We start from the raw sequence: 25316 nt of genomic DNA on the forward strand, positions 1-25316 counted from the left end.
CAACATTCAAAGAACTTATACATCACCGCAAAAGTTTTCCTCCCCGTATGCCCGCGAGCCCGAGAGACCAGCCGTGACACCTGGATCGTAAAAGCAGTCACGAGGTACCCCTAAAAAAACTTCTGCGAAGCATTCATGGACGGAAATAAGGAAGGCGCAGTCCATACAACCCCCCCCCCCCCCCCCCCCCCCCAAATAACGAGCTGCCAACCGCAGCAACAACAACGGTAGCATCCATACCAACAACAACACACAAAGTAAAACGGCAGACCACAGCGCCTCCGAGAAAACGCGCCGTTTATACCTGGTCGAGGCGCAACTGCGAGCCCAGGTGTCGCGACCCCGTTTACTGCCCCGTCACGACCGCCAAAGAGAGCGGTGCTTGCATGCATACCACGTGAAACGCGCGCTGCTGTTGCGGGGCTACCGGGCCGAACGCTTTCTTGCTAAAGGAGGCTGCTAGTGTGGGGGAGCGAAAGAAAGGTAGTAATAAAGAGAGAAATACAGTTGAACCTCGTTATAGCGAAGTTGAAGGCGCCCGGCGATTACTTCGTTTTACGGACCGCAACGGTGGCCTATAGTGGTTGAACATCCGCCTCGCATGCGGGAGGTGCGGGCTTCGGTCCCCAGTGCAACCACCGGTGATACAATGGGTACAAGCTTCCCCTGGCCTAGTGCTTGGATTATTCAGGGTGAAATGCCTGGGAAATGGGTCTTTGACCCCACCTTGAGCAAACGAAAATACCTTGTGCCATGGCGCTCATTGGCCACAGAAGCCCCTGGGCGATAAAAAGTCCACTATCATCATCACTTCGTTATAAGCTCGTGTTGACCGAATTTACGAGGGGAATCGCCAATCCTTCGATATATCCATTATTTCGCTATAAATAGCTCCGTTATAAAGGGGTTAGACTGCACATTCGCCAGAGCCTCGAGCGAGATCTTCATACCGGCGTCTATTAGAAAGTCTGAGCCGGTGGCAGAAAGTGCCGCTTCGGGATCAGGGCGGATAGGCAGGGCGGATAGGCAGATGGCAGGGCGGATAGGGGAGTTTTTGTTGAACAAAAAGGGATGAACAAGTCGTTCTCTCCCTGTCACGAATGAGCACGCACAACTCCCGAAGACGACGAGCTTAGCAGCGAGGCGCATGCAGAAGGTTGGATTACACTGCACATAAATACCCCCGAGCAGAAGATTGGACAGCCGTCGCCGTAGCTCAGTAGAGCACCGGACGCGAAATTCAGAGGTCGCGGGTTCGCATCCCACCGGCGGCATGTGGTTGTTTTTCTCCTGCTTTCTGATCACTTATCTTTAAATAATTACCCGATTAATCTCCCACCTATTACCACCACAAATAAAAAACAAACACCTTGATAAAAATAAACTCCTGGCTTCCGTTATGTACCAACTATCGGGGACAAAAGTTCCCCGGACAAGCGAACAGTAACCAACGCGTATAGGTTTGTTATCAACTGGTTGTTGCAGCCCACACTTGCAGTGGTGAAAGTTGCTCATGGGCTCTGTAACATATGTGCTAGTGAAATCAGTGCAACATGGGCACACTCTCCAGCTTTGCGCCAAGATCGGCAGTTGCGAGTTCTGGTGACTTTTGTCTCCGACAGTACGTTTCATTGCAGGTGTTTGCGTGTAAAAAGCGAGTCCTGCTTGTTTAGGAAAAGGCCTGCAGTGCACGTACTAGGCAGAACAAGTTTCGCAAGGCGCTTTTAGCCGAGCAAGGAATGTCGCACGTTGAAGCGTCTCGGTCGTTAAAACTGGGCGAGAGAGGGCGGGGAAGGGCAAGGACGTCTGCGGTGGCATTCACCAGTTGTTTACGCACGAGCTGCGAAGTCTGTGCGAGCCAAGGAGGACACCTGGACTTCGCTGCCCGCACACATGTGCAGTACACGCGGCCGCAATTAACTCGTATACAGCTTGGTTCCCAGTTGGCCTTCCCTTCAAATATAGCTGCTAAGAAAACTGCCTTTCGTTCTACCGCAATTTTCGTTATGCAGTCCACACCAACTATATAGTACGTGTGCTCAATTTTGGTTGAGAAAAAGAATTTTTTTTTTTTGCTGTATTGTCTGCGTCTTGTAGAATATAGTCAGCACCAGGTACTGAGTCGCGTTTGGCATTCAATGGTAATTTGGACGATATTGAAAAATAAAATTCTGTACAGTCCGCAAAGCCCGAAATTTTATCTTTTAAACATATACAGCCCGCGGGCTGGGGACCGGAATTCAGGGTACTTGAATTCACTCATCATCGGTAGCGTTCCTTCTTGCGCCTATTGCCTTCTTCCTTTTCACGTTCCCTCCGCAGTGTGTAGGTCCTTTTTTTTCTTTTTGCTAATCCCTTATTATCGTGGTTACACGTTTTTTGTTTTTGTTTTTGTTTCTTATATCGCCCTTCTGTGTGCCTTTCATGGGCAGAGATTCGCTTACTGGCTAAGTCTGTTTCTCAGCATAAGTTAACGGGTTCGATATCTGAGTATATGGCGATACGAATACATTCGTATGGGCTGGATAGCTTCGGTGCGTCAAGTCGAAGCTTGCTCGAACGCTCTCACTAAACCGTGTCCTTTACAGAACGTCGGCGCGGCGCTGCTTACGCCGTGAGTGAGCGACCGCAGGAGTCGACACGCAAGAGGAGGTGCTAACTTTGCATGTAGGCGACGACGGTACAGCTCTGTCTGTTCGCCTTTAACAGTAGCTCTTGTCTATCAGACCTTTCCTACGATCTCCGGATTTTTGTTAGTAATACATATCCGGAGCTGGATTGAAAGGTCAAACAGTGAAACATATCGAGCTTTTTCTGCGTCACGCAGCAATGGGTGAAATTGATTATGACGTACACTTAACCTCGCTGCAACAAAGTTGAAGGGGCCCGTCGATTACTTCGTTGCAGCCGTAGCTTCCATATAGCCCGTGTCGACCGAGTTTTCAAGGGGAATCGTCATTCCTTCGTTATATTCATTATTACGTTATAAACTGTTTCGTTATAACGAGGTTCGAATTACATCTACAGGAGCCGGGATTCCAACGACTGGCAGCGTTCCATTAGCGTGAGGTCGACAGGTATATACAGGCGGTCGGCGCATGGCAAGAAGCGGAGGGGAGTACGCGGCTGGAACTGCTGCGTACATAGAGGCTGCAATAGAACTTTATATTTTTCAGGCCTTGGAGGGATGATGTGCACTTACACGTCACACACGATGCGTTCTGAGTAGCAGGGCCACGATTTATCGGCTACGTTCACCGCCTAGTTAAGCAGCACGACTTCACTATTTCATGCTGGGCAGCTTGGTAGCTTTTTCATCGAGTGTACAAAGTGTAGTGCACGTAACGGCGGGCCCTAACGGTTCCATATACCTGCATGCCATGAGCTAGTTTCTTCACTCAATTCTGCTCCACTTCGCGCAAGAATATATCGTACATTGCAGGCTTAGAGCATAGCGGATACATGTTAGCGTAGACGCATACCAGTTTACCGGACGCCGGCTGCTGAAGCCGTGCGCCGTCCGACCCCACCCATGCTATACCGCGCATGCGCAGCCGGCGTACGGTAAACCTACCGGGTACACGTCTACGCTACGCTAGAAGTCTCAATTAGCAATAGTCATGAGAGTACGAGGATGGATCTGAGCGTGGTCGTATCGGAAGACCGTCGGGATTGGGAGAGCAGAATCGCGACTACGCAGGCGCCTCAACCAAAAGTTGATTTCTACCAGCAAACTATGCCCCGCCGCGGTGGCTCAGTGGTTAGGGCGCTCGACTATTGATCCGGAGTTCCCGGGTTCGAACCCGACCGCGGCGGCTGCGTTTTTATGGAGGCGAAACGCTAAGGCGCCCATGTGTTGTGCGATGTTGGTGCACGTTAAAGATCCCCAGGTAGTCTAAATTATTCCGGAGCCCTCCACTACGGCACCTCCTCTTCCTTTCTTCTTTCACTCCCTCCTTTACCCTTCCCTTACGGCGCGGTTCAGGTGTCCGACGATATATGAGACAGATACTGCGCCATTTCCTTTCCCCCAAAAAAACCAATTATTATTATTATTACCAGCAAACTATCTACCAATTAACAGAACATGACAAGTAGTGTGACACCAACACTGGAGGCTCGACACCACTGGCTTTGTCAGCTGGTGATGTCACCGTCTGGTAACGCCTGTATTGTCTGTCTGTCTGCAGTCAAGTCCTGTGCACTCTTCCAACTGACTGGAGACAGCGGCTGTTAGTGATTTACTGCATTTTTTTTATTACTGACAGGACACATTTCCGCGACTGAATGCGACGGCAGGACGGCACACTACATTTCAATCGCACATTCTAGGCTTTTACTGGCCTTTCATTCGCAGGCAGGAAAAAACATGTGAGCTTTTCTCTCTCTCCACTAAGCTCGCTCGTGCTCTCCGAAGTATCTAACTCTTCCTCCACTTACTAAAGGCATCGTCGCCAAATGACTGCCCGAAAAACATACTTCATCCTGCGCTACTACGTCGCCATAGCGACCATGCAGTTGCTTCAAATAGTTGAGATATAGAGGCAGTCGGAGACAGTGCTTCGGGGCGAGCACATGTCTGCTCCGTACCCGTGTGCTTTATGGGGCCGCGCGAAGCTCTAAAGCTGCGTCCGTGGTGAAAACAAAAAAACAACAATAATAAACGCCGGAAAGCAGTTCCATATACGCAGCTGCTGTCGGTATATGTCGTTGTACGAGTGTATTTCGTCCCAGATCCATAGCGCACAGACGCTGCGCGCATGGCGCCGGCCTGGCGTATATACATTCGGCTGCGCAGGTTTCGATCCGATACAAAAGGAAACGATTGGCAACAAGTAATGTCGAAGGAAGTACACGCGTCAGCTTTGTCCATTTTCTCCGAATTTCTGCAGTGATATATTATTGCCTACAGACGCGTACAAATGACGCGAGCGAGGCTCTAGGCCTTGTGATCTTCCCAGTTTTTATGGCACGAATTTGTAACGATAGTTTCTGATCATGTAAACGAAGAAATGGCTGTTCCTATAAAGGTCAGCTTCCATTTGTGCTTGTATTTGTATCGTACGCATGTCATACGCATAGTATCAGTCGCATATATATTACCTCAGTTAACTTGACTATTCTGCGCAGTTATCTTTATTCATTTCTAAGTTTTGCTATTGAACGCGACGCTCCTTTTCATTGCTATAAAATTTCGGTCACGCGTTGAATTGAAAGTCGGAATTCCTACTTGCTGTTCTGCGTAGCACGTCCACACATTTTTTTGTGTGTGTGTTAGCTATAATTACCATGCATTGTACATCGCTTAGCGTTACAGAGCTTTACGTTTGGTTTGCACTCTGTGCTTTGATACGCATTAATTCGCGACACCTTTGCTTTGCCTCGCACGGCACTGCTTCGCACTGCACCTGCTCGATCCGGCTAAAACTGCCGCATACACTAATGCACTGCTTTGATGAGTGACTGCCTGGAATTTGCAACACCACCTGCGGAGCTCGGCTGTGACGTCATCGACGGCGCCACACACCGACTCCTCCCACACGCAGACCCTCCCCCTCTTTTTGTAGAGAGAGAAGGATCTGAGCTCGTAGCACGTGTTTTCAACGTGCAACGCCGCTTCAACCGGTGCCTGCAGATCTCAGCGGGGAGCGCCGTCTTATCACATTGCTCAAGAACAATGCGCTCCCAAGTCACTGCACGCTGTCACGAGCTTTCTATTCGGCCAATGAGGATGCTGTGGCGAGGACTGCCTCCTGAATCTTTTTCTAGAGCCTCTACTTTGTGCTGCACAGACAGAAATAAAACGCGATCGATGGTGGTGAGCTGAAAACGCGCCTGACGTATTATCATTCGTGTCGTTATATGACATCAATGACTAACACAATGTGCACACAGTCCATTCGATGTGCGTGTAGCTTTCACGTCAGATTTCCACACCGGAGCACACAACACAACAAAACACTGAGCGCCTTCATGGTAGTGTGCAGTATTCGTTTCTCACTTTCACAATTAGAAATGCAGGACCAAGAATGCACCTGTGTTCTGGTGACTGACTAAATAGCGATCGGCGCTTTTAAGCTACGAAGGACAGAACGAAAGCGGTTAATTACTGTTCATTCAACCGGTCTACTCCAACTAGTCCAACTTTCCATTCTGACTATAACAATAGTCTGCATTCTGTGCTCCGTGTTCTGGGTGAAATGCCTCCGAGATTTTTAGAGAACGCGTACACATTTAGAATAAGCGTCAAATGGAATGCGAACAACACAAATGAAACACGTACACTAAAGATACAATTAATTGAGACAGACTGAATGCTAGTGCATTTGATTTTGACTTCGAAGACGCGAAGACCGATCTGTGGAAGTGTTAATGCAACCGACCAGTATTTTCTCTGCAGCAGATGATATTAATGCGACAGTATTAAAAGCCTCATCGGGAAAAAACCCCTCATCGCTCATTAAATTCGCTGATCGGCTGGAGACAAGTGACATCACCAGACCGGACGATTCACATTGGCTGAAGGGAAGTGATGCCAATTCCGGTAAAGGCACCAACAACATTTAATGCTATCTCATTGCCAACACGTGATGTAATGAAATGTTTCTGCGAACTCTTTTCAGTGTTTCTGTGTTCCCGCTTACATTAGCGCTGATATACATTGTGGACCACACCTAAGGGGAACACTTCACCCCGCGGTTCTCCGGCTCACGCAGCGCCATCTGCGGGCGCCTCGCAAAGACAGCGTGACCACACGCTGTGCCAGGGTCCAGGCCTGAAGATGCGTAACTCCGCGTTCCCTCTAAACGTGGTGCCCTGTACGCATGCAGCAGCACGCTGTGGAAAGCGACCACGTGACACCAACCCTCCGAGTTGGCCGCACTCTCCCGAACTTCCTCATGCGGTTCTCTTCCACAGGGGAGCGCCGCCCGCTGCTCCAAGGTTACGCGACCCAGCGCTAACGTGGATCGGAGTGTGCCGTTACTATAAACGCGTACTCCGCGCACTCGAGCCGCGCGGTTACCGCATCGTCGCCCGGCTTCTTATTCCCGCGGCTGCTAAAGATAGAGGCACTGCTCTCGGGCTGCCTAATTGTTGCCGAGCTTCGCCGCTCTTGTGTTTCTGTCCGTCCGCTGCTCTAATAAAACGGATGACGTGGAGGCACCGGCGGCGGCGGCTAGCCAGGTGGGGCAAGTCCCCGCCTGCTCGCAAGAGCTAAAACCGTATACACAGCGCAAGCTCGCTGCGGGTACAAGGACGACAGGTATATACCATGCGGGTGCCACAGACATAGCTGTACCTGGTGTTTCTGGGGAGACGACGTGGTCTGAGGGAGGAGGACGACAGAAAAGAATAGACAACAGCACTGCGCAGTGGTTTTCGTCTGTTCTCCTCCGCGAGAAGGCCTCGTTCTTTGTCACAACCGGGCCGCTGCTCGCTTCTCCAGCCCCCGGCCAAAGCGGATGGGACAGAGAAGGCCTCGTGTCCAGACGCGGCGCCAGGATCTACATAGCGCGGTGGCGAGTCAAATTTTTGGGGTGACACAGAGCCGCCGCGGCACTGCTGCTCATAAACATAAAGAATATATGTCAAACGACCAAAATACAGCGGCGAAAGCTTCACATACTGGCTGACCGACGAGGGAGCCTAATGAGGGCTAAAAGAAGCGCAAATTTTTTATGAGGGCTGGCAATCTTTTGGAGTGACGCCGCCACCCCTTAGAAAAACCTCTTTAGACAGTATATAGACTGTTCATAGACAATTCTGTGTATAAAGTCTATAGACACTCTATAGATGAACGCTAGAGAGCAGTTTATAAGCAATACAAATCCTATAGACAGTCTATAGACAATCTATATATTTATGGTCATACAGTTTTAGCAGACATTAGTCTATAGACAGTCTATAGACTATAAGTAGACAAAAATAAATATATATAGGGAGGCAATAGAGTCTATAAGAGTTCGGTAGACTTCTATACACCATTTTTATAAAAGACCCCCTTGTCTCCCCTTGGTGCCGTCACTGCGTGTAACATCTATGTGCGCCGCCAAATGGCGTGTTCTCGTGGATATGGCTGCATGCGCTCTCTGGCAGCAAGGTTTCGGGTTCACGCGCCGGGAAGGCCAGGATTGGCTGTGCTGAGCAGAATCCTGTTTTTGGAATTCTAAATGTTTCCATGACTATTACTACCGGTCAGCTGGGAATCTATGAATGCTACCAGGTGGTCTAAATGCGACGGTTAAAAAGTTAGCCCTAAGAATTTAAACAACCAGCTTATTAGTTTCTACGGTTTTCCTATTTTCTGACGTCTGCCATAGCTTGCACTACTATGCTGTAACAACGAACCATATATGTTTCAAAAAGACTATTTCTGGACAGTACTGAAAGATCCTGCTGAAACGCTCGGGGCTACACAGCAGCTCGACTTGTCTGCCCTCTGTCGCCGTGTCGGTGTATTTCTAGGCATTCGACGTCTTGTCATGTATGACCGGCAGACGCTTTCCTTTAACACGCAGGGTATCCTCGGCTGGCAGCAAAACTTTCGCGGTCTCATGACGAGAGAATGTAGTGTTCATGGGATGGGATGTTTATGACAAGAGAATGTGGCAATCGAGAGAGTTTATATACTCTCCTCAGAAGGTCTTTAAGGGCCCCTTTGAAGGATACAGACGCAAAATTTCGGAAGCAAACAAACGATATGATGTGTTTCGTGGGTGTAACGAGATGCCTTCTAGCAAGTTTCAGTCGCTGGCGCTGATTGAAAGTAATTTAATATGGTTTTGAATGTTATCCGAGGAGCCGCTCGGCATTTCCCCCCGCATCGAGTGACGTCAAGGTGCGCGTGCCCCAATTATTATGACGTCACTAAACCCAGTGGCTGTTCACAGGAACAACCAATGCTTGCCGGCAACACCGGCGTCATCAGGAATGTGGTAGTTGAGACTGGACGGTCGACTGTGACGTCAATGTGCACTTCAGCGCTGGCGCCGGCCAAGATCGAATTTGTCGGTACAAAATCGTTTATAATTAATTATTAGAGCTGTGCACTAGTGTTTTCAGCGCATTTTCATGATTACTGGGCCAGTAGGTCTCTTGCAAAAAAAAAAAAACAACGGAAATCCAAGAAGTGTGTGTCTGTACCCTTTAATTATTATGTGTTCTGCCACAGGGTCCGTGGTCACAGGTTCGATTCCGACCACGTTTTGATCAAACCGGAATGAAAAGATGCTTCATGCTGAGCCTTCCACGTACGATAATTGAGTAAACTTATGATTTCGTCTTCTTCAAAGACTACGGTGGTGCTTTTAAACGCCAAGAATCCGTTTATCGGGCAATGTAACAACGCTTAAACTCATTCGCCGCGATTAACGTCTGACTTATCTCCTTGAAGGACAGCCCATATGCGGCATGTATAGAATGGGGGAAATTCGTAGGAGGCTCGCAGTGCGTCCCTTGGCGCATTGCTTGTCAGTTATAGGAGAGCAACATTTGCGCAACAGCCCCAACGAAACTTAGCGTGCGCGCCGTACAGGTGCTCAGCAAATCGCTTGGTCGCACTGGTACCATGGATACCGTTAACGCTACAATAACCGTTTCCGTCGGGGCCACTGCGGAGCCGTCAAGAGTGTGTTAAAGGGCAATCAATAAATCTACATCTCCGTACTAAACAGCAGTGGCGGTAGCAGTAGATGTGATGCACTGATGGTACGTCAAAATTCTCAAGTAGAGAGTTTTAGCTTAACGCTCCCAGAAGAAGCAGGGCGAAAGCGGAGTCCTCGAAGCGCACTCAAACATGTCGGTTCACAAAAGCACTGGTATAGTAGTCGCGTGCGTGAATGGGAAGCACTCGAGGTAGTAGCCCGGCAGTGCTGGCGACTAGGTCGCTAAAACTCCCTGGCCTGCTGTCGAAAACTCCATATTCTGGTGAACCGCATGCCTCGAAACAGCGCCGTGTATCGGTATTAGTTCAGACTCCGGCGACGCGAATGTCCGAGTCGCACTAAATTCCCGCAGTGCTGCGAGTGCAGCCCGCAAAGCCCGTTCTCCCGCCCCCGCGCATATATGCAGCATATATGTGCAGTTCATTATATATGTCCGCACATATACTGTATGTCCGCGTATATATATGTCCACGCATGCATTTGTCCGCGTATATATGCGTCCGAGTATATATGTCCGTTCCTATATGTCCGCACATATATGTCAACATCTGCGAGTGGCACCTCGTTAAACGCATAAATTAAACAACGGCCCAGTGTTCTCGGCAGGCCAGGAGGTATACACAGTCCGCAGTGCACTGCACCGTCTCTGTTCCAGCAGGGAAAGCCGCACGCAAATACCGCGCTGACGTTCGCATTATTTAATGGCGCGACGGAAGAACGTCAGCACAGGCTACTTATTTCTCTTCTCCCACGCCATATATGACCTTTCAAGACGACCCGCGTGCGTTTTTTAGAATTCCACACTCTAAGCCTGAAAGGAACAAATGTGCTGCATGGGTTAGTCCTTTCGGGAACTAACTGCGCTGCCGCATCCCAGAATCACTCAGAGAAATCAGTACTCCCTCAGGAGCTAACATCAAAAGGAACATAGATGATCTCTGCTAACCTCAAGGTGCAGTTCGGACTCATTTTAACGATTTTTTAGCTTAGGGTGTGTAATATAATACTGATCACATCTTTGCTGTCCGACTGGCAACGACTGTTCCTGTACAAGGCTTAAACTTCTCTCATCATGAACTGCAAGGCTGTGCATTTCACCCATGAGCGAAAGATCTCGCATTGAAAAGAAACAAGAAGAGGTTGATTATTTTCGAAGCAGAACAAAAACAAAGAAAAATAAATAATACGTCCGGCGAGTGGCGACCCGACGGGTAAACACTGACTACATAGCACTAAATCTGGCCTTTGACAGCAGCGCTGTATTAGCGCATCGCTGCCTTTTTTTTTTCTGCAGACGCTTTTGTTTACGAGGCTGCAAGCGGTACTCTCCCGTGTTTCCTTCATTTGTGTTTTACAGCGAAGCTGTATACCTCTACCGTCCAAGGAAATTTTCGTGTCGTCGGCGTCGTCAGCAAAAAATGCCAGGCTAAAATTTGAATGCTACTCCGAGAGTAAAAGTACCCGACACCATAGAAATCGTATATCATACTGATCATAAAGCAGTCTAAATGTAAAATTTTTTAAAAAGAAATAAAGAACAGAAGTTAAAAAATAATAAAAAAAAGTAAAAATACATAAAAAATTTAGAAAAAATAAAAGCACAAAAATAAAATATAAAAATACATAAATGAATAAATATAAGTATATCTCCTTTGAAATCAGGCATACAGCATTCAGCTCAGTACTCGTTTTTATTAAGAAAAAACACAAAACAAGTATCAAAACTACATGATGGATGATAAGGCGCGTGTGAACAATGGGAACACGCACCGTTTCACCAATGCAACTCAGCCAACCGCCATTCATGGGTCATGCATTGATTTAACCTTAGCAAAGGATATCTTTACAGTTAGAACTGAAAATATCAGTGTATATCCCACTGATCATAAAGCAGTCGTGAATGTCACTGTGAAGTAATAAAGGGTAATCATATAAGTACATTTCATAATAACAGTACAAATATAAGTACATTTCCCTCGTCTCTGTGGCTGCTCCTGGCATCTGTTCTGCATGCCGTCGTCACACTCGCCGCTTCGGTGGCGAAGAAGACGAATATTGCGACACCATCTTTTTGGCATCACCTCGCGGCCTCAAAAGCGACGGTCGTCGACGGAATTTCGTCTATCGGGGCTAGTAACGCTTTCGTCTTAAAAATCCGAGCATGGTGGCAACTGCCACCACCCTGTTTCAAAGGGAACACCCCTATCGTCCATCCATACATCCAGCCGCCGTTTCGTATAGTATACCCAGCGGAACGCGTGCGCTCCATAAAGAACGAGCGCGGCAGGTACGAATGGCGGCGCTGTTCAAAACGGTGGGTCATGCAGCTGGAACTTGATCAAGGCAACACGAAATCGTGCATGCTGTCAAGCAGCCAACGTAGAGGCACTGCGTTTATACAGAGGCTGGCAGGTCTGAGTCATCGTTCGTTTACTCGACATATTTCCTATTTTTATATAACAAGAGGAAGCGCACGGATGTAGGAAAAGGAATTAAGGAACGGTAACTGCCTCACTCTGGGTGGGCACCTAAACCGCGCCGGGAGCGGAGATATCAGAAGGTTTAAAAGGGGAAGAGGGAAAGAGCAGGGAACGCTTGCATAAAATGAAAAAAAAAATGGTATGGTTTTAACGTAGTTACGCCGAGTAGACGTACAAAAGCATGTGTTTAACCTGTTTGGCTCGTGGTTTTCCTTTGCTTGATCGTGGACACGTCTGGCGACGATATTAGACTCGTGTTAAGCTCTGATCGAGGTTAAGCTGGTCTGATCTGTTCGAGCCGGAGATGGAAGACGGCGATGTGCAATGCACAGAGCGAGAGTGTGTTGCAGTTTAACACGAGGCGTGATCGGCTGCAGAGGTAGCACAGTGCCCTCGTGCAGTGGCCAGCGATGCTGATCTGTTCGCACCACCGCGGTTTCGAAGCCCAGTCGCGGCAACATTTGTTCTATTTCTGCATACTCAAGGTCAGGGGCGCCAAAAGATTCTTGCCCGGGTTTGACCCCGTGAAATAGAGCTTTCGCACTGAAATCTATGGGGACGCTGACGTCGCCTTGAGAGTGAAATGCGAAAGCATTTCATTTCACATTTGTCGCAGCTTCTGTTGCAACTCCTTTGTGTGTTTGCATCAGTTGCTTTGCCATTGTCTGTTCGTCAAGAGTCGTATTCGGAATGCTAGCTGCAGTAGCAGATGTCTGCTATGCTGTGACGGCGCCGACGTTTGCATATATCACAATTTTTGTCTCATTTGTTATTCCAATTCTATCTAGATTGCCGTCTAGAAGCTAGTTTGCTCACAACCCGACGGGCAGGTTATGATGACGTCACGAGGTAACGTGACGCCTCTCGACCAGTCTTAAATTAATAACGACCTTCCACGGTGGGCAGGTTGTGATGACGTCACCAGGTCAAGTGGGCTCTCTCGACCAATCATTAATTTAATAGCTACCTGCCACGATGGGCAGGTTCTGATGACGTCACAAGGTCACGTGGTCTCTTTCGACCAATCAGATAGTTTCATGACATCGGACGTCAACGTGGTTTTGGCGTGACGACTGCTCTAATGCTATCGCATTAACACAGTCTAGTTTCCAGTTAGGCCTATTCGCAGTCTAGACCATTCGCTAGTTTTGAAGAAAGGAAAGGCGCGTAACTGGCTCACTTTGTCGGTGAACACCTCAACGGCGTTTTAAAATGATAGTGGTGGCCAACTACAGAGCGAGACAGTTATGCTGCTTTGCTTTCCTCAAAAACCAATGCAGGGTCTAGACTGCGAACAAGACAAGACTGGAAACTAGACTGTCTTATCTGCTTCATGAAAGCGGACCTTGGTCATTTTCAAATATGAAAGTGGCGTGTAAAAACGCACAGGAGATACGTTCGATAATTTAAGATTTTGGAAACGAGAACAATGCTTATTGTTGTGTGGCAAGTGGGAACTCGTAAATTTGCCAAAAGCAAAGAAGTACAGTGAGTTGAAGCGAGTTGAATACAACGATTCTAGTACAGCTGTGTGTTGCTTTTACTGTCCTAGTGTTCTATATGTCGCGCAGTGCACGATAAGAATGGAATTGAACCGTTGCACTGTGGTGGCATAATCCTAAAAAGAAAACACTGTTGGTCTTGTCTGCTAGCAGCTTCCTGCAAGGAGCGAGGAACTGCAAAAGGAGTGGACAACCGTGCACAAGAAAGAAGGTAGGAGAGAAGGAGAAAGACAGAAAACAAAACACGCCGACACCAGTGCGCGAAATTCTTCCTTTAGACGATTGAAAATGTTGCAGAAGTAAATGAGCAGAGGAAAAACTATTTACAAGTTAAAAACAGAAACAAGAATTCTGCACATGTTTAAACATCTGTAGGCCACATCTGCAGAATATTTCATCATCTAATTCGAAATGCGGAGACATGGACCATACAATATGGACTCCGAAATCCAGTCATACAGTCAACGATGATTATTGCAACGAAACAAAAATGCACAACCCTAGCTTGTAAAAAAAATCGGAGTGGACACTTAAGCTCTGCCTTAACGGTATGACGCGATAAGGTAGTGGGTTAAATCCCTTATACGCAGAAGGTCATTCTCTACTTTGCACTCATAGATCCCTGGGAGACCGAATACACCTCCTCACGCAGTGGTGCAGCGGTTAAGCGATGCGCCACTGCCCTGAGATGACAGGCGCTCCCAGCGGTGGGCCTTGTGCGGCCTAGGTTGCTCTTCCCGAGCGGCCAATCATTAATTTAACTGTCACCTGCCACGGTGGGCAGTTTGCTCACTATCCGGTGGGCAGGTTGTGATGACGCCGCTTGGTACTTGCTGGACCACCTGCCTCCCAGGTTGCTCTCTGGGCACCAGCTGCCAGAGTCATGCGCGTGATGTTTCGCTCGCAACGCCGACACCGGACATTCTGGACAACGAAGTGCCCATTTAATCTGGAGTACTTCCGGAGTACCCATAATAACAATAATTTTCACTCTTTTGTTAGTGCATAGTAAATGCACCATTCAAGTGCGTAAAGCTGTGTTCAACCCCTTTGTTACGCCATTGTTATTGTCATGGTGACGAAAATTGCGATCTCCTTTCCCTTGTTGATAACTTAGATGTTTTCCCAGTTCAGCGAACTGTCATTTTTCGTTCTGGAGTATAATTAACAGAAATTTGTTTTGGTACATCAGAGCATAGTGTAAACGCATCATTGACGTGCATCTAGCCGTGCGCTGTCCTTTTGTCACGTGACTGCTCTCGTCTTGATGACGAAAATTCTAGTGGCCCTTCACCCGATGCTCACTTAAATGCGGCTTTCGTCGAACGGAAATCTGTAAAAGCCGCAAAGTGCACACCCGGACTTCGTGCGAAAAATGTGAAGTTTTTCATACCATTACTGTCACGACACAGAGTCCGAGGTGGTGGGTTCGAGTTCACTTCGAATTAACTGTCAACGCTCGGGTTTGGCGACAGGAGATAGGAGTTCAGCACAAAAGGCGTACGTTGCTTGCAGACATGCAGATGGTCATATATAAGGACGGTTAACCGCTGCAGGTACCGAGGTAGGAGTCATTGCTGAGAGAGGCGTTGCGGCTTAAAACTCATTTCTTCAGCAGCGAGTTGGTGGACGCAAATATTGTAGCGAGAGCTACACTGGGCAGCCAGTCAAGCATTTCGCGGTGGCTGGGAGAGGCCAGTTTTGCGCATGCGCTGTTGCCATGGCAACCGGAGAGGAGCAGGAGGCGCGGCGTGCGCTTCGCCGTCGCCGCGGCCGCGCGCCTGCTTCACCGTCGGAACGAAGCGCGCCGCGCGCCGCTAACACCCGAACCGCGCGTCGCATGGGCAGCATTGAGTATAAAAGGCGGAGATGCAATGGGCGGCTGTATCCCAACGTTTGACATGGATTAAGTGAAGGAGATTACAGCCGCTGCTAAACGGCGGTATGGACAAGGAGAACTAACTCTTCCGATACTGAGGTTGTCGCCTGGCAGTTGGCTACTCAACAAAGAGAGAATGAGCGTCAGAAGACGAAGAGAGCAGCGGAGACGCCCGAACACAGAAAGGAACGGCTTGCCAAATAAAGATGCCAGACTGCCGAGCGTAATAGACGGCGCGTAGCCACCCAGATGGAGCCTATATGTCTCACATTGCTAAAAATACAGTGATCAAAACAAGCTCAGCCAGGGAAGGGTACCTGTCGCTGCGTGTATCCTTGCACAGCCGAGCTAAGCCACTGCCAATTTTAGACTTCGCATGCATCAGTGCATTTGCAAACTTCCTTCTAGCGTAAGACGGTGTATGTTCGGCTTGTTTTGTCTGTCACCGTCAAAACAGAAGCCTATTAAGTGCGGCTCCAATCATGCTTAAATAATTACGAATCGAACGTCTCCTATGAAATTACCAGCATGACGGAGTTGTTGGGGAGTGAAGTGCACGGCTAATGACGTCTATTCTGGTTGCAGAAACAATGACACCCACAGTAGCACCAACGCGTGCACTAACGAGGTGGAGCCTTCCTCTCTGAAAGCAGTAATGCGGCTTGTCGTAGCATGTCCCGTCGTCGAACTCATTTTTATAAATGCCATTTATGCGCACGTGCACTGCCAGCCGCTTTCGACAAAAGACCGGACGTATACTGTCAATAACATCGCCCACATTGTGACTGCTTTAATGATGCGGGAAACTAATAGGTTTATCCGACCCACCTATCTCTCGAGGCACGATGGCCAAGAAAGGGGTCGCGTCCTCCATCTAAGCCCACGTCATTGTTTTCATACTCGATCGCCCCGCATGTTTCTGTCGACACAGTCTTTGCTGTGTAACGTCCGTATGCTTTGTACAAGTCTCCGCACTGCCATTGTTACAAGCGTGTGCCCAGGGACGGAAACAGGATAAAGCCCGCATTGTTCTTCAGTTCCGACTGCGTGTTTTCGTCTGTACAGTCCGCGCCACCCTTGCGTAGAGCGCTCAAGCGCCACTGATAACCCGCATAAAAACCGACACCTTGTCGCAGTTTCTACTATTCATAGGCAGCGCGTATGCGCAAGTAGAACCCCATAGACTTGCAAGCAAGATGATCACTACCACTTTGCTCGGAAGCCACGGGCTACGTCCTAATTTTTTAGTCTGGAAGCGAAAGTTTCACTACGCTAGGTTGTCAAGAGGGCAGCGTCAGTGCAGTCACGTGGCAGGTCATGTGATCTACTGACGTCATCACAATCTGCCCACCGTGGCACGTGGCAACTGCCCCATCGGGCATTTCATCGACGCTTTACAGACAATCCGTTCGGCGGTGTGTGTGGCGTTTGTGAACGTAGCCATGCAAAGGAAGCTTTCGCATATCACCAGGATTAACCAAAGTTCAAACCACAGCTAATTTTTTTATTCCGTGGAGCACACTGCTGGAGTGCTCTACACAAGGGTGACGCACACTGTACAGTCGGTGAAATTAAGATGTCCTGTGGATTGTGTTTCAACTGCATGTATTAGTTATAATAGTTAGCACGTACAGACGACGCGCCGGACTATTGCCTCATTGTACAGAGGTTCGCTGCTAAGTCGTGGAGAAATGCTGGGAATTGCGTTTCGCATATAAATTAAAGTATGCTGAAAATATGCATGCCTTCGAGCTGCTCCAGAGGCAGTGATCTGTGTTTCTCGCAAGAAGTGATCCATTACTGACTGAAAAGGTCGGCATCTCAGACAAGGTTATGAGCCCGTGTTCGCAGGCTGAACCAGGGTTCGTACTGTGAGCAGCATATTTTTTTTACCGTTCTTTTTTATTTCCATGAGTTTCATCTTCCAGACCGCGCTGTGGTCGGATACACTCAGTCTTAACGCAATGACAAGTCTACACAAAGCAACTGTAAAAATCCTATAATGGCACGATCTATACTGAGGAATCTATACTGAGGAATTGTGAAGATGTTATGGTATATGCGGAGCCTTTAAAATTTTTTATCTGATTCATACAACTTGAAGAGATTTCTAGAAATCCCGATAAACCCAATTTCGACCTGCGAATTCACCCTCCATAGAACTTAACTTTCCAGGACACGAAGCTAAAGGCCCTGCACGAAAACTAACGGATGTCTCGTGCCCATTCCAGAGGGGTGTCTTCAATCAACTGATGATTTTAAGTCTATTTTATCACCTGTTGTTCATGAATAACTTCGAAAAATGCTTTTTAGAAACGAGATGCCAGCACACACATACTGATTGGACGCAGTAATCGCAACAAACAAACAAAAGAGTAGACAATGCAAAAGACTACTAGACCCAGGTACAGGCTGGCCCTAACTATAGGGTCATTGGTTATGCAACACTCACTTTTCTTTATTTGCCAGTAAAAAAGAAATATTCGCCCAGTACGCGTGTTGCTGGGTTTCTGTTATAAATCAATTTCTCGTTTGGTCCTGTTTAGCTTTCCTAAAGCCACGGAGTCAGTTAACGACAAGTTGATAGCACAAGACAGTCGAGACAGGGGGCTTAACATTGTCCCCCTCTTACCGCAGGGACTCTCTCTATATGTATGGACAGTTTTGATTCAAATTACAGATCTATCTCTTCGCATGTTTGGCATAAACCGATCGAAACCAGTCGCGCGGGCGCATTGCTCGCTTAGATGCACGCATCATTTCGACGCACGGCATCTGTTTGGCCTGTGGTTGCTTGCAGCTACCCTTGGCTATTCGACCGAACATTTGATTCACGGCATATATATATAGCTGTAACCTGTAGATTTTTTTTTTTCGTTCCCGCTAGCCCGCGCCAGCCCATGCAAGCAACGCGTGCAGCGCCCCCTTCGATGGCGCCTCCTTACTCTGCTGACGGACAATCGTCCTTAGTTTCACATTCGACTCTCGGTCGCCAACTGCAGTCAGCAATGGCGTGGTCGCACCGTGGAGGCGGTATAAACGGCTTACCGTTCTGGGAATCATGATTGCTTCCCGTCCTCGTTCGACGAAGACTCCCAAGGCAGGTGGCGACGGTTATACCTTCCTCGGTGAAGGAAAGAGCCGAGCTGGATCAGGGCTGCATAATGTAATCCCGTTGCCCGTCCGGGAGCTTTGCTGAAGACCGAAAAGCGGACACGCCACTCAGCGACGAAGGGTGTACAGAAAAAGCCTTCCGTACACACGCGCACACAGAAAGAGAAAATTTCGCTGCCGGGTCACACTTGGCCAGTGTCGTCTTCTCAATAGCTCTTTCTTTTTGTTTTTATATTTTTCGGCCTTTTTCTTCGTCTTTCCGTCTCCGTTCCGCGAATACTTCACTCCTCGCGTCGCTCACGTCACAAGGAGTTGCCGCCGCCGTCAGCAGACACGTCACACGGGCTCGACGCGGACAGACACACAACGGCCACACAGGAGCGCGCCAAACGCACGCGCGAACACACAGACACACTCGGCCGACGTCACGCACGACTCCTCGCGAGACACAGAGTCCTCGGCTCGAGCCCGCCCGAGAAGTAGGCAACGCGGGGCCCGAGCTTTTTCGATACGTATGCGTACGCTTCGTTCGTTCCTCTCCCCCGAACGCACAGAACTGTGCTGCACTCAGACCAAAGCCGCACAGCTGCGCGGCGCAGCTTGGGCTGTGAGACGGAGCCCCAGTGCTGCCGCTATAGCGCGATGCCACGACCCGGCCGCCGCTGTGTACGCTACAGCTGCGCGTCACATTTGCCCCGAGCAACAGCTGTTTCCAGAGGCCTGGCGCCGCCGGAGTGCCGAAGCTTCGTCGCTGTGGTGAGCAGCAGCCGTCCGAACCGGGGAGTCTTTGTGAGAGCGCCGGCTGACGAGGCCCAGGGTTGATTCACGGCGACGCCGCCTTTGCTGCTGGTGAGACATGACTCGCCCGTCCTGACGGGTCGTCGAACTGTGCGCACTTGCCCGCCTGATGGTTAGAAGGCGCAATGTTAACGTGTATTGCTCTATAGGTGCAACGATCAGCAAGGCGGGTAGTCGAGTGCGGGGAGATTCTGCGCTTGAAAGGTGCTGTCTTGTCCTGGTGCACCTCCGTTGAAGACTTCGCAGGAATGAAGGTTCTTTGTGCGGGAACTATCAACTGCCAGGCATAGGACGTGCCATTTACGCGTTACCGAGCTCAAAAGAAGAGGTCGCTCCAGCTGGCAATGTTGGTGCGCAGTTTTCGTGCCTGAGGACGTCTCCGAACGGTACTCCTGTCTTAAAGACCTGGGCCGATGCAGTCTTGGAGGGATCGAGATCGCCAAGTGTACGCAGGAACCTAATGACTCTCAGAAGCAAGAGTTGAAGAAATGAAGCTGCTCAACTTGCATAGATGTTTACGCGAAAAAGTAGGCCCACACTGCTAGCAGTCTTTTCGGAGGCGTCACTCGTGATGTTCGACGTCACAGTTCTTCTGCGTGGTCTGCGCCAGCCTTCTAGAAGTCTTTGTTACGAAGATCCCTGAGGTAGTTTTTGTTCGTCTTCGAGCTAAGTAGCCTGCAGTTGCAATGCACTCTTGACAAAAGGCACTTTAGTTGCAAGTTCACCCCGGAGACCTAACTTGTTCACAAACGCCTCGTTAGTGCTAATGCGCAGACTAACGACGACGCACCCGAAACTCCTACTAACGTAAACTACTCCGCTATGCACCGCTCTGAAGGAATCCCTCTTTGATTCTTTGCTTGCGAAAAGAGCCAGCTGCAGTCCATTTAAACTAACACTGTGAACCACTGCGCTGTAGTTGCAGGCGATAAACGAAGTATGGTAACGCGGCCGAAGCTTACGAAAAATTGTGAGAAGCGATGAACGACACAGATAACTTCAATGTCAAGTAGACGATCCTTGATGAGAGGCCGCGCACATCACCACCGCACCGAGTTGAAATGAGATCTCAGAACTGAAGTAACTGGATAACAACTGGGACGAGCAAACTATGAAGTGACAGTTACGATGTGGAAGCACAGGGGTGGCACCAGGGACAGGATCTGTACACCGTCGTCGCTGTGCACAGTATACTCTCCAATTAAAAGACCTGACGCGGGCAACACAGAAAAAATCCGGTAATTTACATCGACACCTTTTTCTCACTTTCCTTTTGCAGTTCGCGGGACCCAATTGCCGGTGTCGCAGTTCACGGAGCAGTTCCGAGTCCGGCGGAGAAAACAGCGTGCACAACACTTGAGAGATCGGGAGAATCAGCGCCCGTTTTCACTTCCACTGTCCACTGGTCGAGCCCGTCACGTCACGATCCTCCTCCCCCACCGGGGACCTCCGGCGACGCGTCCCGGTCGTTCCGGAAGGTCCAGGACTGTCGTTCAGGCCCTAGCTCGTCCGCCACCGCTAGCGTCGGTCGTCGCATGGGGGCCGCTGGTGCGGCACAGCCGCCGCCGATTCCCGTCGGCTCGGGCCTCTCTGGTCTTCGGTCTCGGCGGAGGCGAGGAGGGTGCGAACCGGGGTCCGGACCCGGTCCCACGCGGTCATTATTTTTAGCTGCTGCCCCTCCGCGCTGCTGCTTCGGCAATGGGGGGAGTCGCGCCGCCGCTCCGCTCCGTGTGCTTCCCTCTCTTCGTGCCGGCGTTTGCAGCGGCTGCAGCCACGCGCGCTCTCAGTCGCTGCCGGCCCAGCTGTGTGGCCAGGAGAAAAGGTGCGCTGCCTTGACGCGACGCCGCGTCGAGGAGGTGCTGCGAGGAGAGGGGGAGAGGGTGCTGCGGTTTCTGTCTCGCTCTTTTTTTTCAGGGGAGCTGAAACAGGCCTCGCCTGTGGGCAAGAGGGTCCGCTCCGCGCAGTTCGGTAGCAGCTCTCAGCTGCTGGCAAGTGAGCGAAGGAGCCTTTGCCACTTGCGGAGCCTGCTCCTGCGGCGGCCGTCGCTTTCGACGCGGCGCTCTCGCGCCGTGGTGCGATATCGTCGCCTCGCCGTTTTCTTCGTCAACTGCGGCTGGCGCGGTTCTCTTAACGCTGCCTGTTGTCGCCTCGTCAGCGTAGCTCCTCCGTTGGATTCGACGGAACGGCACGCCCACGACTATGGTTGGTTGAAGCGCTTTGACGCACCAATGCTCCGGCTCGGTCCACACGGTGCTCTGCCGCCGAGCACGATGTAGTGAGTTCGATCCTCTCGATGGACCTCCGTCGAGTTTGCTGCGCGCTAAAGAGCGCCAGACGGGTCCATAGCGACGTGTCTCGCAGAGCGCCCTGTCGCTTTGCCGCCATACATGTGTCGCATCAGAGCTCGGAGATTCGAAGTGACGTTCCAAACCACGATGGACATCTGTCAGTTCTGGGCAGCCTTAGGATACAAATGCCCACACACATTGCTGGCGTTAATACTCGAACCTGCTTGAGGCGTTGACGCGGTTAGCGAGTTAATAACATACGTTAGGCGCGACATTTCTGAGTAAAACCCGAACGAAGCCAGCGGCTCCCTTCATATTGTAATGTAAAAATGGCAATGTGTTCTGGTTCACCGAAATTATTCGGTCCACCTCGATTTTGTAGCGTACACAACTGACCGTGAAGAAGATCCGTTATATTCTTCCGCGTGTTTCATCAAAGGCGGATGTGCCACGCCTCGCGTAGCGCTTCGTTGTGTGTGCGTCTTCCTAAACGTAAAGATAATCTGTTTTCTATTCGGATAACATTATCGGCAAATGCTGTACTGTTCTGATTTATGCCCCTGAGACAAGCACATAACGTGCAAACACCAGTTTATGGAACTGTAACGTCTTGAAGCGACTCAGGCTATGAGGGACGCCGTAGTGAAGGGCTCCGGAAATTTCGACCACCTGGGGTTCATTAACGTGCACTGACATCGCACAGTACACGGGCCTCTAGAATTTCGGCTCCATCGAAATTCGACCGCCATGGCCGGGATAGAACCCGCGTCTTTCGGGTAAGCAGCCGAGCACCATAACCATTGAGCCACCGCGGAAGACGATGTAACAAGGCTGAATGAACAAAGGGCTTGAGAAGTGATAATACAGTTGAACCTCGTTATAACGAAGTTGAAGGGGCCCACCGATTACTTTGTTATAGACGTAGCTTCGTTATAGCCCGTGTTGACCGAGCTTCCAAAGGGAATCGTCACTCCTTCGCTATATCCATTATTTCGTTATTAACTGTTACGTTACAACGAGCTTCGTCTGCAATTATATGTCCTGCCCTTGTATTCGTTAAAACTCTTTCCAAAGCTGTTTTGTCGTGTTGAAAACCTTCTTCATGTTGCGCTTTGAAGTTTAGCAACCTCCGTGACACGATGGTGTCGAGGGTGGCGAAGGCCTGCAAATTTCCGCCGTCAATCTGTCCATTGTTTTATGCCCACTTTTTTAGATAAAATGGGGTGCCTTGAGCGTTAGCGCGCAGGAGGAATGTCGGCGTCTTAAGGAGTGATATCAGCCTTAGGGCGAAAGCCTTTCTTGGCTCATGAGTGGCCTGGACGGAAGTTTTGTCCGCACGAACTGTCAATCATAAGTTGTGTGGTAAGTAAAGCAAAAATGTAAAAGTTGATTACGCAACACTTCTTAAGCAATTTATATGTAATTAAATAAAACAGAAATTAAAAATAAATACAAATATATACAAACAATAAGGAAAACAGGAAAACGAAAAAAAAACAATTACAGAAAATAACAGAAAATGAAAAATGAATGGAGTCAGGGAAAGGCTTTCGCATTTTCGGTCTTAAGCAGACTTTACTGCAATCCTGTAATTTTTGCGTATACGACAAACCGCAATGTGCCCTGACGACAGCACTATAGAACACGCTTTCTCGCTTCCCGTATTAGTAGTGCGAGAAGCGCAATTTTCCCTGCCGCTATTCTCCTCATTGCCAACCACTTTTTTCTTTTTTCATACTACGAACCGACCATGGACAAACTTATCAAGTAGCCACCCGGTCGCCGCCTGAGGACGAGGAATGCTATGCAACGTCCCACCGCAGAGCAGCTGGCGGATGCGTTTCACGTGACGCGATATCTATAGTACAATGCAGGAGATGCTTGCGCCGTGCGTTGGAAGAAGACTCATCGTTGCCGGATGCAAAAAGGAAATTCATCAAAAGCGATTTCTCATACGCAGAAACAGCCGCTCTCGCAATTTCTTCCGTTCTTTTTACACATAAGGAAAATAATATCAACAAAAAAATGGTGTCTTACTCATTATAGCGCGCCGAGAGGTCAATGGTCGTTCCGCTCGTTTTATTTCGATGTCAGCAAGGTTTTCATTAAGTGAGCAATTACTCATTAGCATCCACCCAAGCGCAGCCATACGGCGAAGAATGTCCAAGCCAGAGTAGTTCATTACAAATATCTACCCTGACTTGGGGGATTCTCCTAAATATGGACTAACAGGAAATTTTTAATGAGGTAGTATTAAAATCCTAATCGGGAAGAAAGACAATCGTTGGAGGAGAAGTGACGTCTCCAGACCCGGTAATTCTCATCGTCGGGAGAGAACTTACGTTACTTTCGGTGCTTCTTGCGCTATCGCATTGACAAAACAATGTAATTAGGTGAAAAATGAAAACAGTTTTTTTTTTGGGGGGGGGAAGGAAATGGCGCAGTATCTGTCTCACATCTCAGCGGACACCTGAACCGCGCCGTAAGGGAAGGGATAAAGGAGGGAGTGAAAGATTCTTAGAAAGGAAGAAAGAGGTGCTGTAGTGGAGGGCTCCGGAATAATTTCGACCACCTGGGGGTTTTTAACGTGATCTCTGCGAATTTATTAATTTATCGTGGACTTGAAGCCTGGACATATTTCAACGACATTAGCTCCTTGGCATTCCTTATGTCACGTGTGTCGCTGATGATGATTGTGATTTTTAATGGCGCAAATGCGTCCGTGGCCAAAGAGCGCCATGGTACAAGGTGTTTTCGACTACTCACAGTGGGGACAAAGACCCATTTCCCAAGCATTTCACCCTGAATAAGCCGAACACCAGACCAGGGGAAAGCTTGTGCTTTTTGTATCACAGGTGTGTGCCCCGTGGCATTGGGGATCGAACCCCGCACCTCCCGCATGCGATGCGGATGCTCAAATCACTACGTCACCGCTGTGGTACATCTGTCGCTCTCCTTGTAATCTGTGGAGAACGATTGTTGCCTTTGCGGTGTTCCATTCTTGCTGTTTGTAACGCTGAATGGCAGGCCAGATCCATCCCTCTGTAGCTACCACGCAGCGCGCTGTCGCTTGAGCCAGCAACGAAGGGCGAAAAGCATCATAATGACAGGACATCATAAATGAATCGGATTATCTTTGCAGCCAGCTGTTTGTTCTTCACAATCTAAGCAAAACTGTGGGAACGCTTAAGTCACCTTTAAAGTGGAATGTGGTAGCATTATTAGATTTAAAATTTTCCGCGGTTTCATTGCGAATGTCGGTCAGTCAACCACCATATTCGGATTAGTAGCTGCACAAGCAGGTATCCGCACATATCACTTTTTCTCCGATTTTTTATCTAGATTTTTTATCTGTGTTGCTCACAACCCGGTGAGCAGGTTGGAATAACAACCCAAGGTCGCGTGACCTTTCTCGGCCAATCATCAATTGAATTGCCATTTGCCCCGATGGGCCGGCCACTCACAATATGGTGCCCAGGTTGCCACCTGTCACAGTGGGCAGGTGGGGATAATAGCTTCTCTCTATGGTCCCGGATAGACTCCTCTCTCTATTGTGGCGCCACTCCCTGCACCGTTACCCTAGCGGCGTC

At 49.2% G+C, this 25316-nt stretch overlaps 1 protein-coding gene across 2 annotated transcripts in view; it reads right to left on the reverse strand.

The window, feature by feature from the left end:
- The window catches only part of LOC144133465 (open rectifier potassium channel protein 1-like), a 100693-nt gene extending 79449 nt beyond the window's left edge, over positions 1-21244 (reverse strand). The window contains exon 1 of one of the 2 annotated variants that reach the window (XM_077666568.1): positions 18575-21244. In XM_077666568.1, the coding sequence (XP_077522694.1) occupies positions 18575-18589 (15 nt within the window). In that variant the 5' untranslated portion in view covers positions 18590-21244. The remainder of the gene's footprint in view (positions 1-18574) is intronic. The other variant, XM_077666569.1, reaches the window with a different exon arrangement.
- Between the last annotated feature and the right edge of the window lie 4072 nt (positions 21245-25316).

Source organism: Amblyomma americanum, chromosome 5, assembly GCF_052857255.1.
Source record: "Amblyomma americanum isolate KBUSLIRL-KWMA chromosome 5, ASM5285725v1, whole genome shotgun sequence".
NCBI classification, from domain to species: domain Eukaryota; kingdom Metazoa; phylum Arthropoda; class Arachnida; order Ixodida; family Ixodidae; genus Amblyomma; species Amblyomma americanum.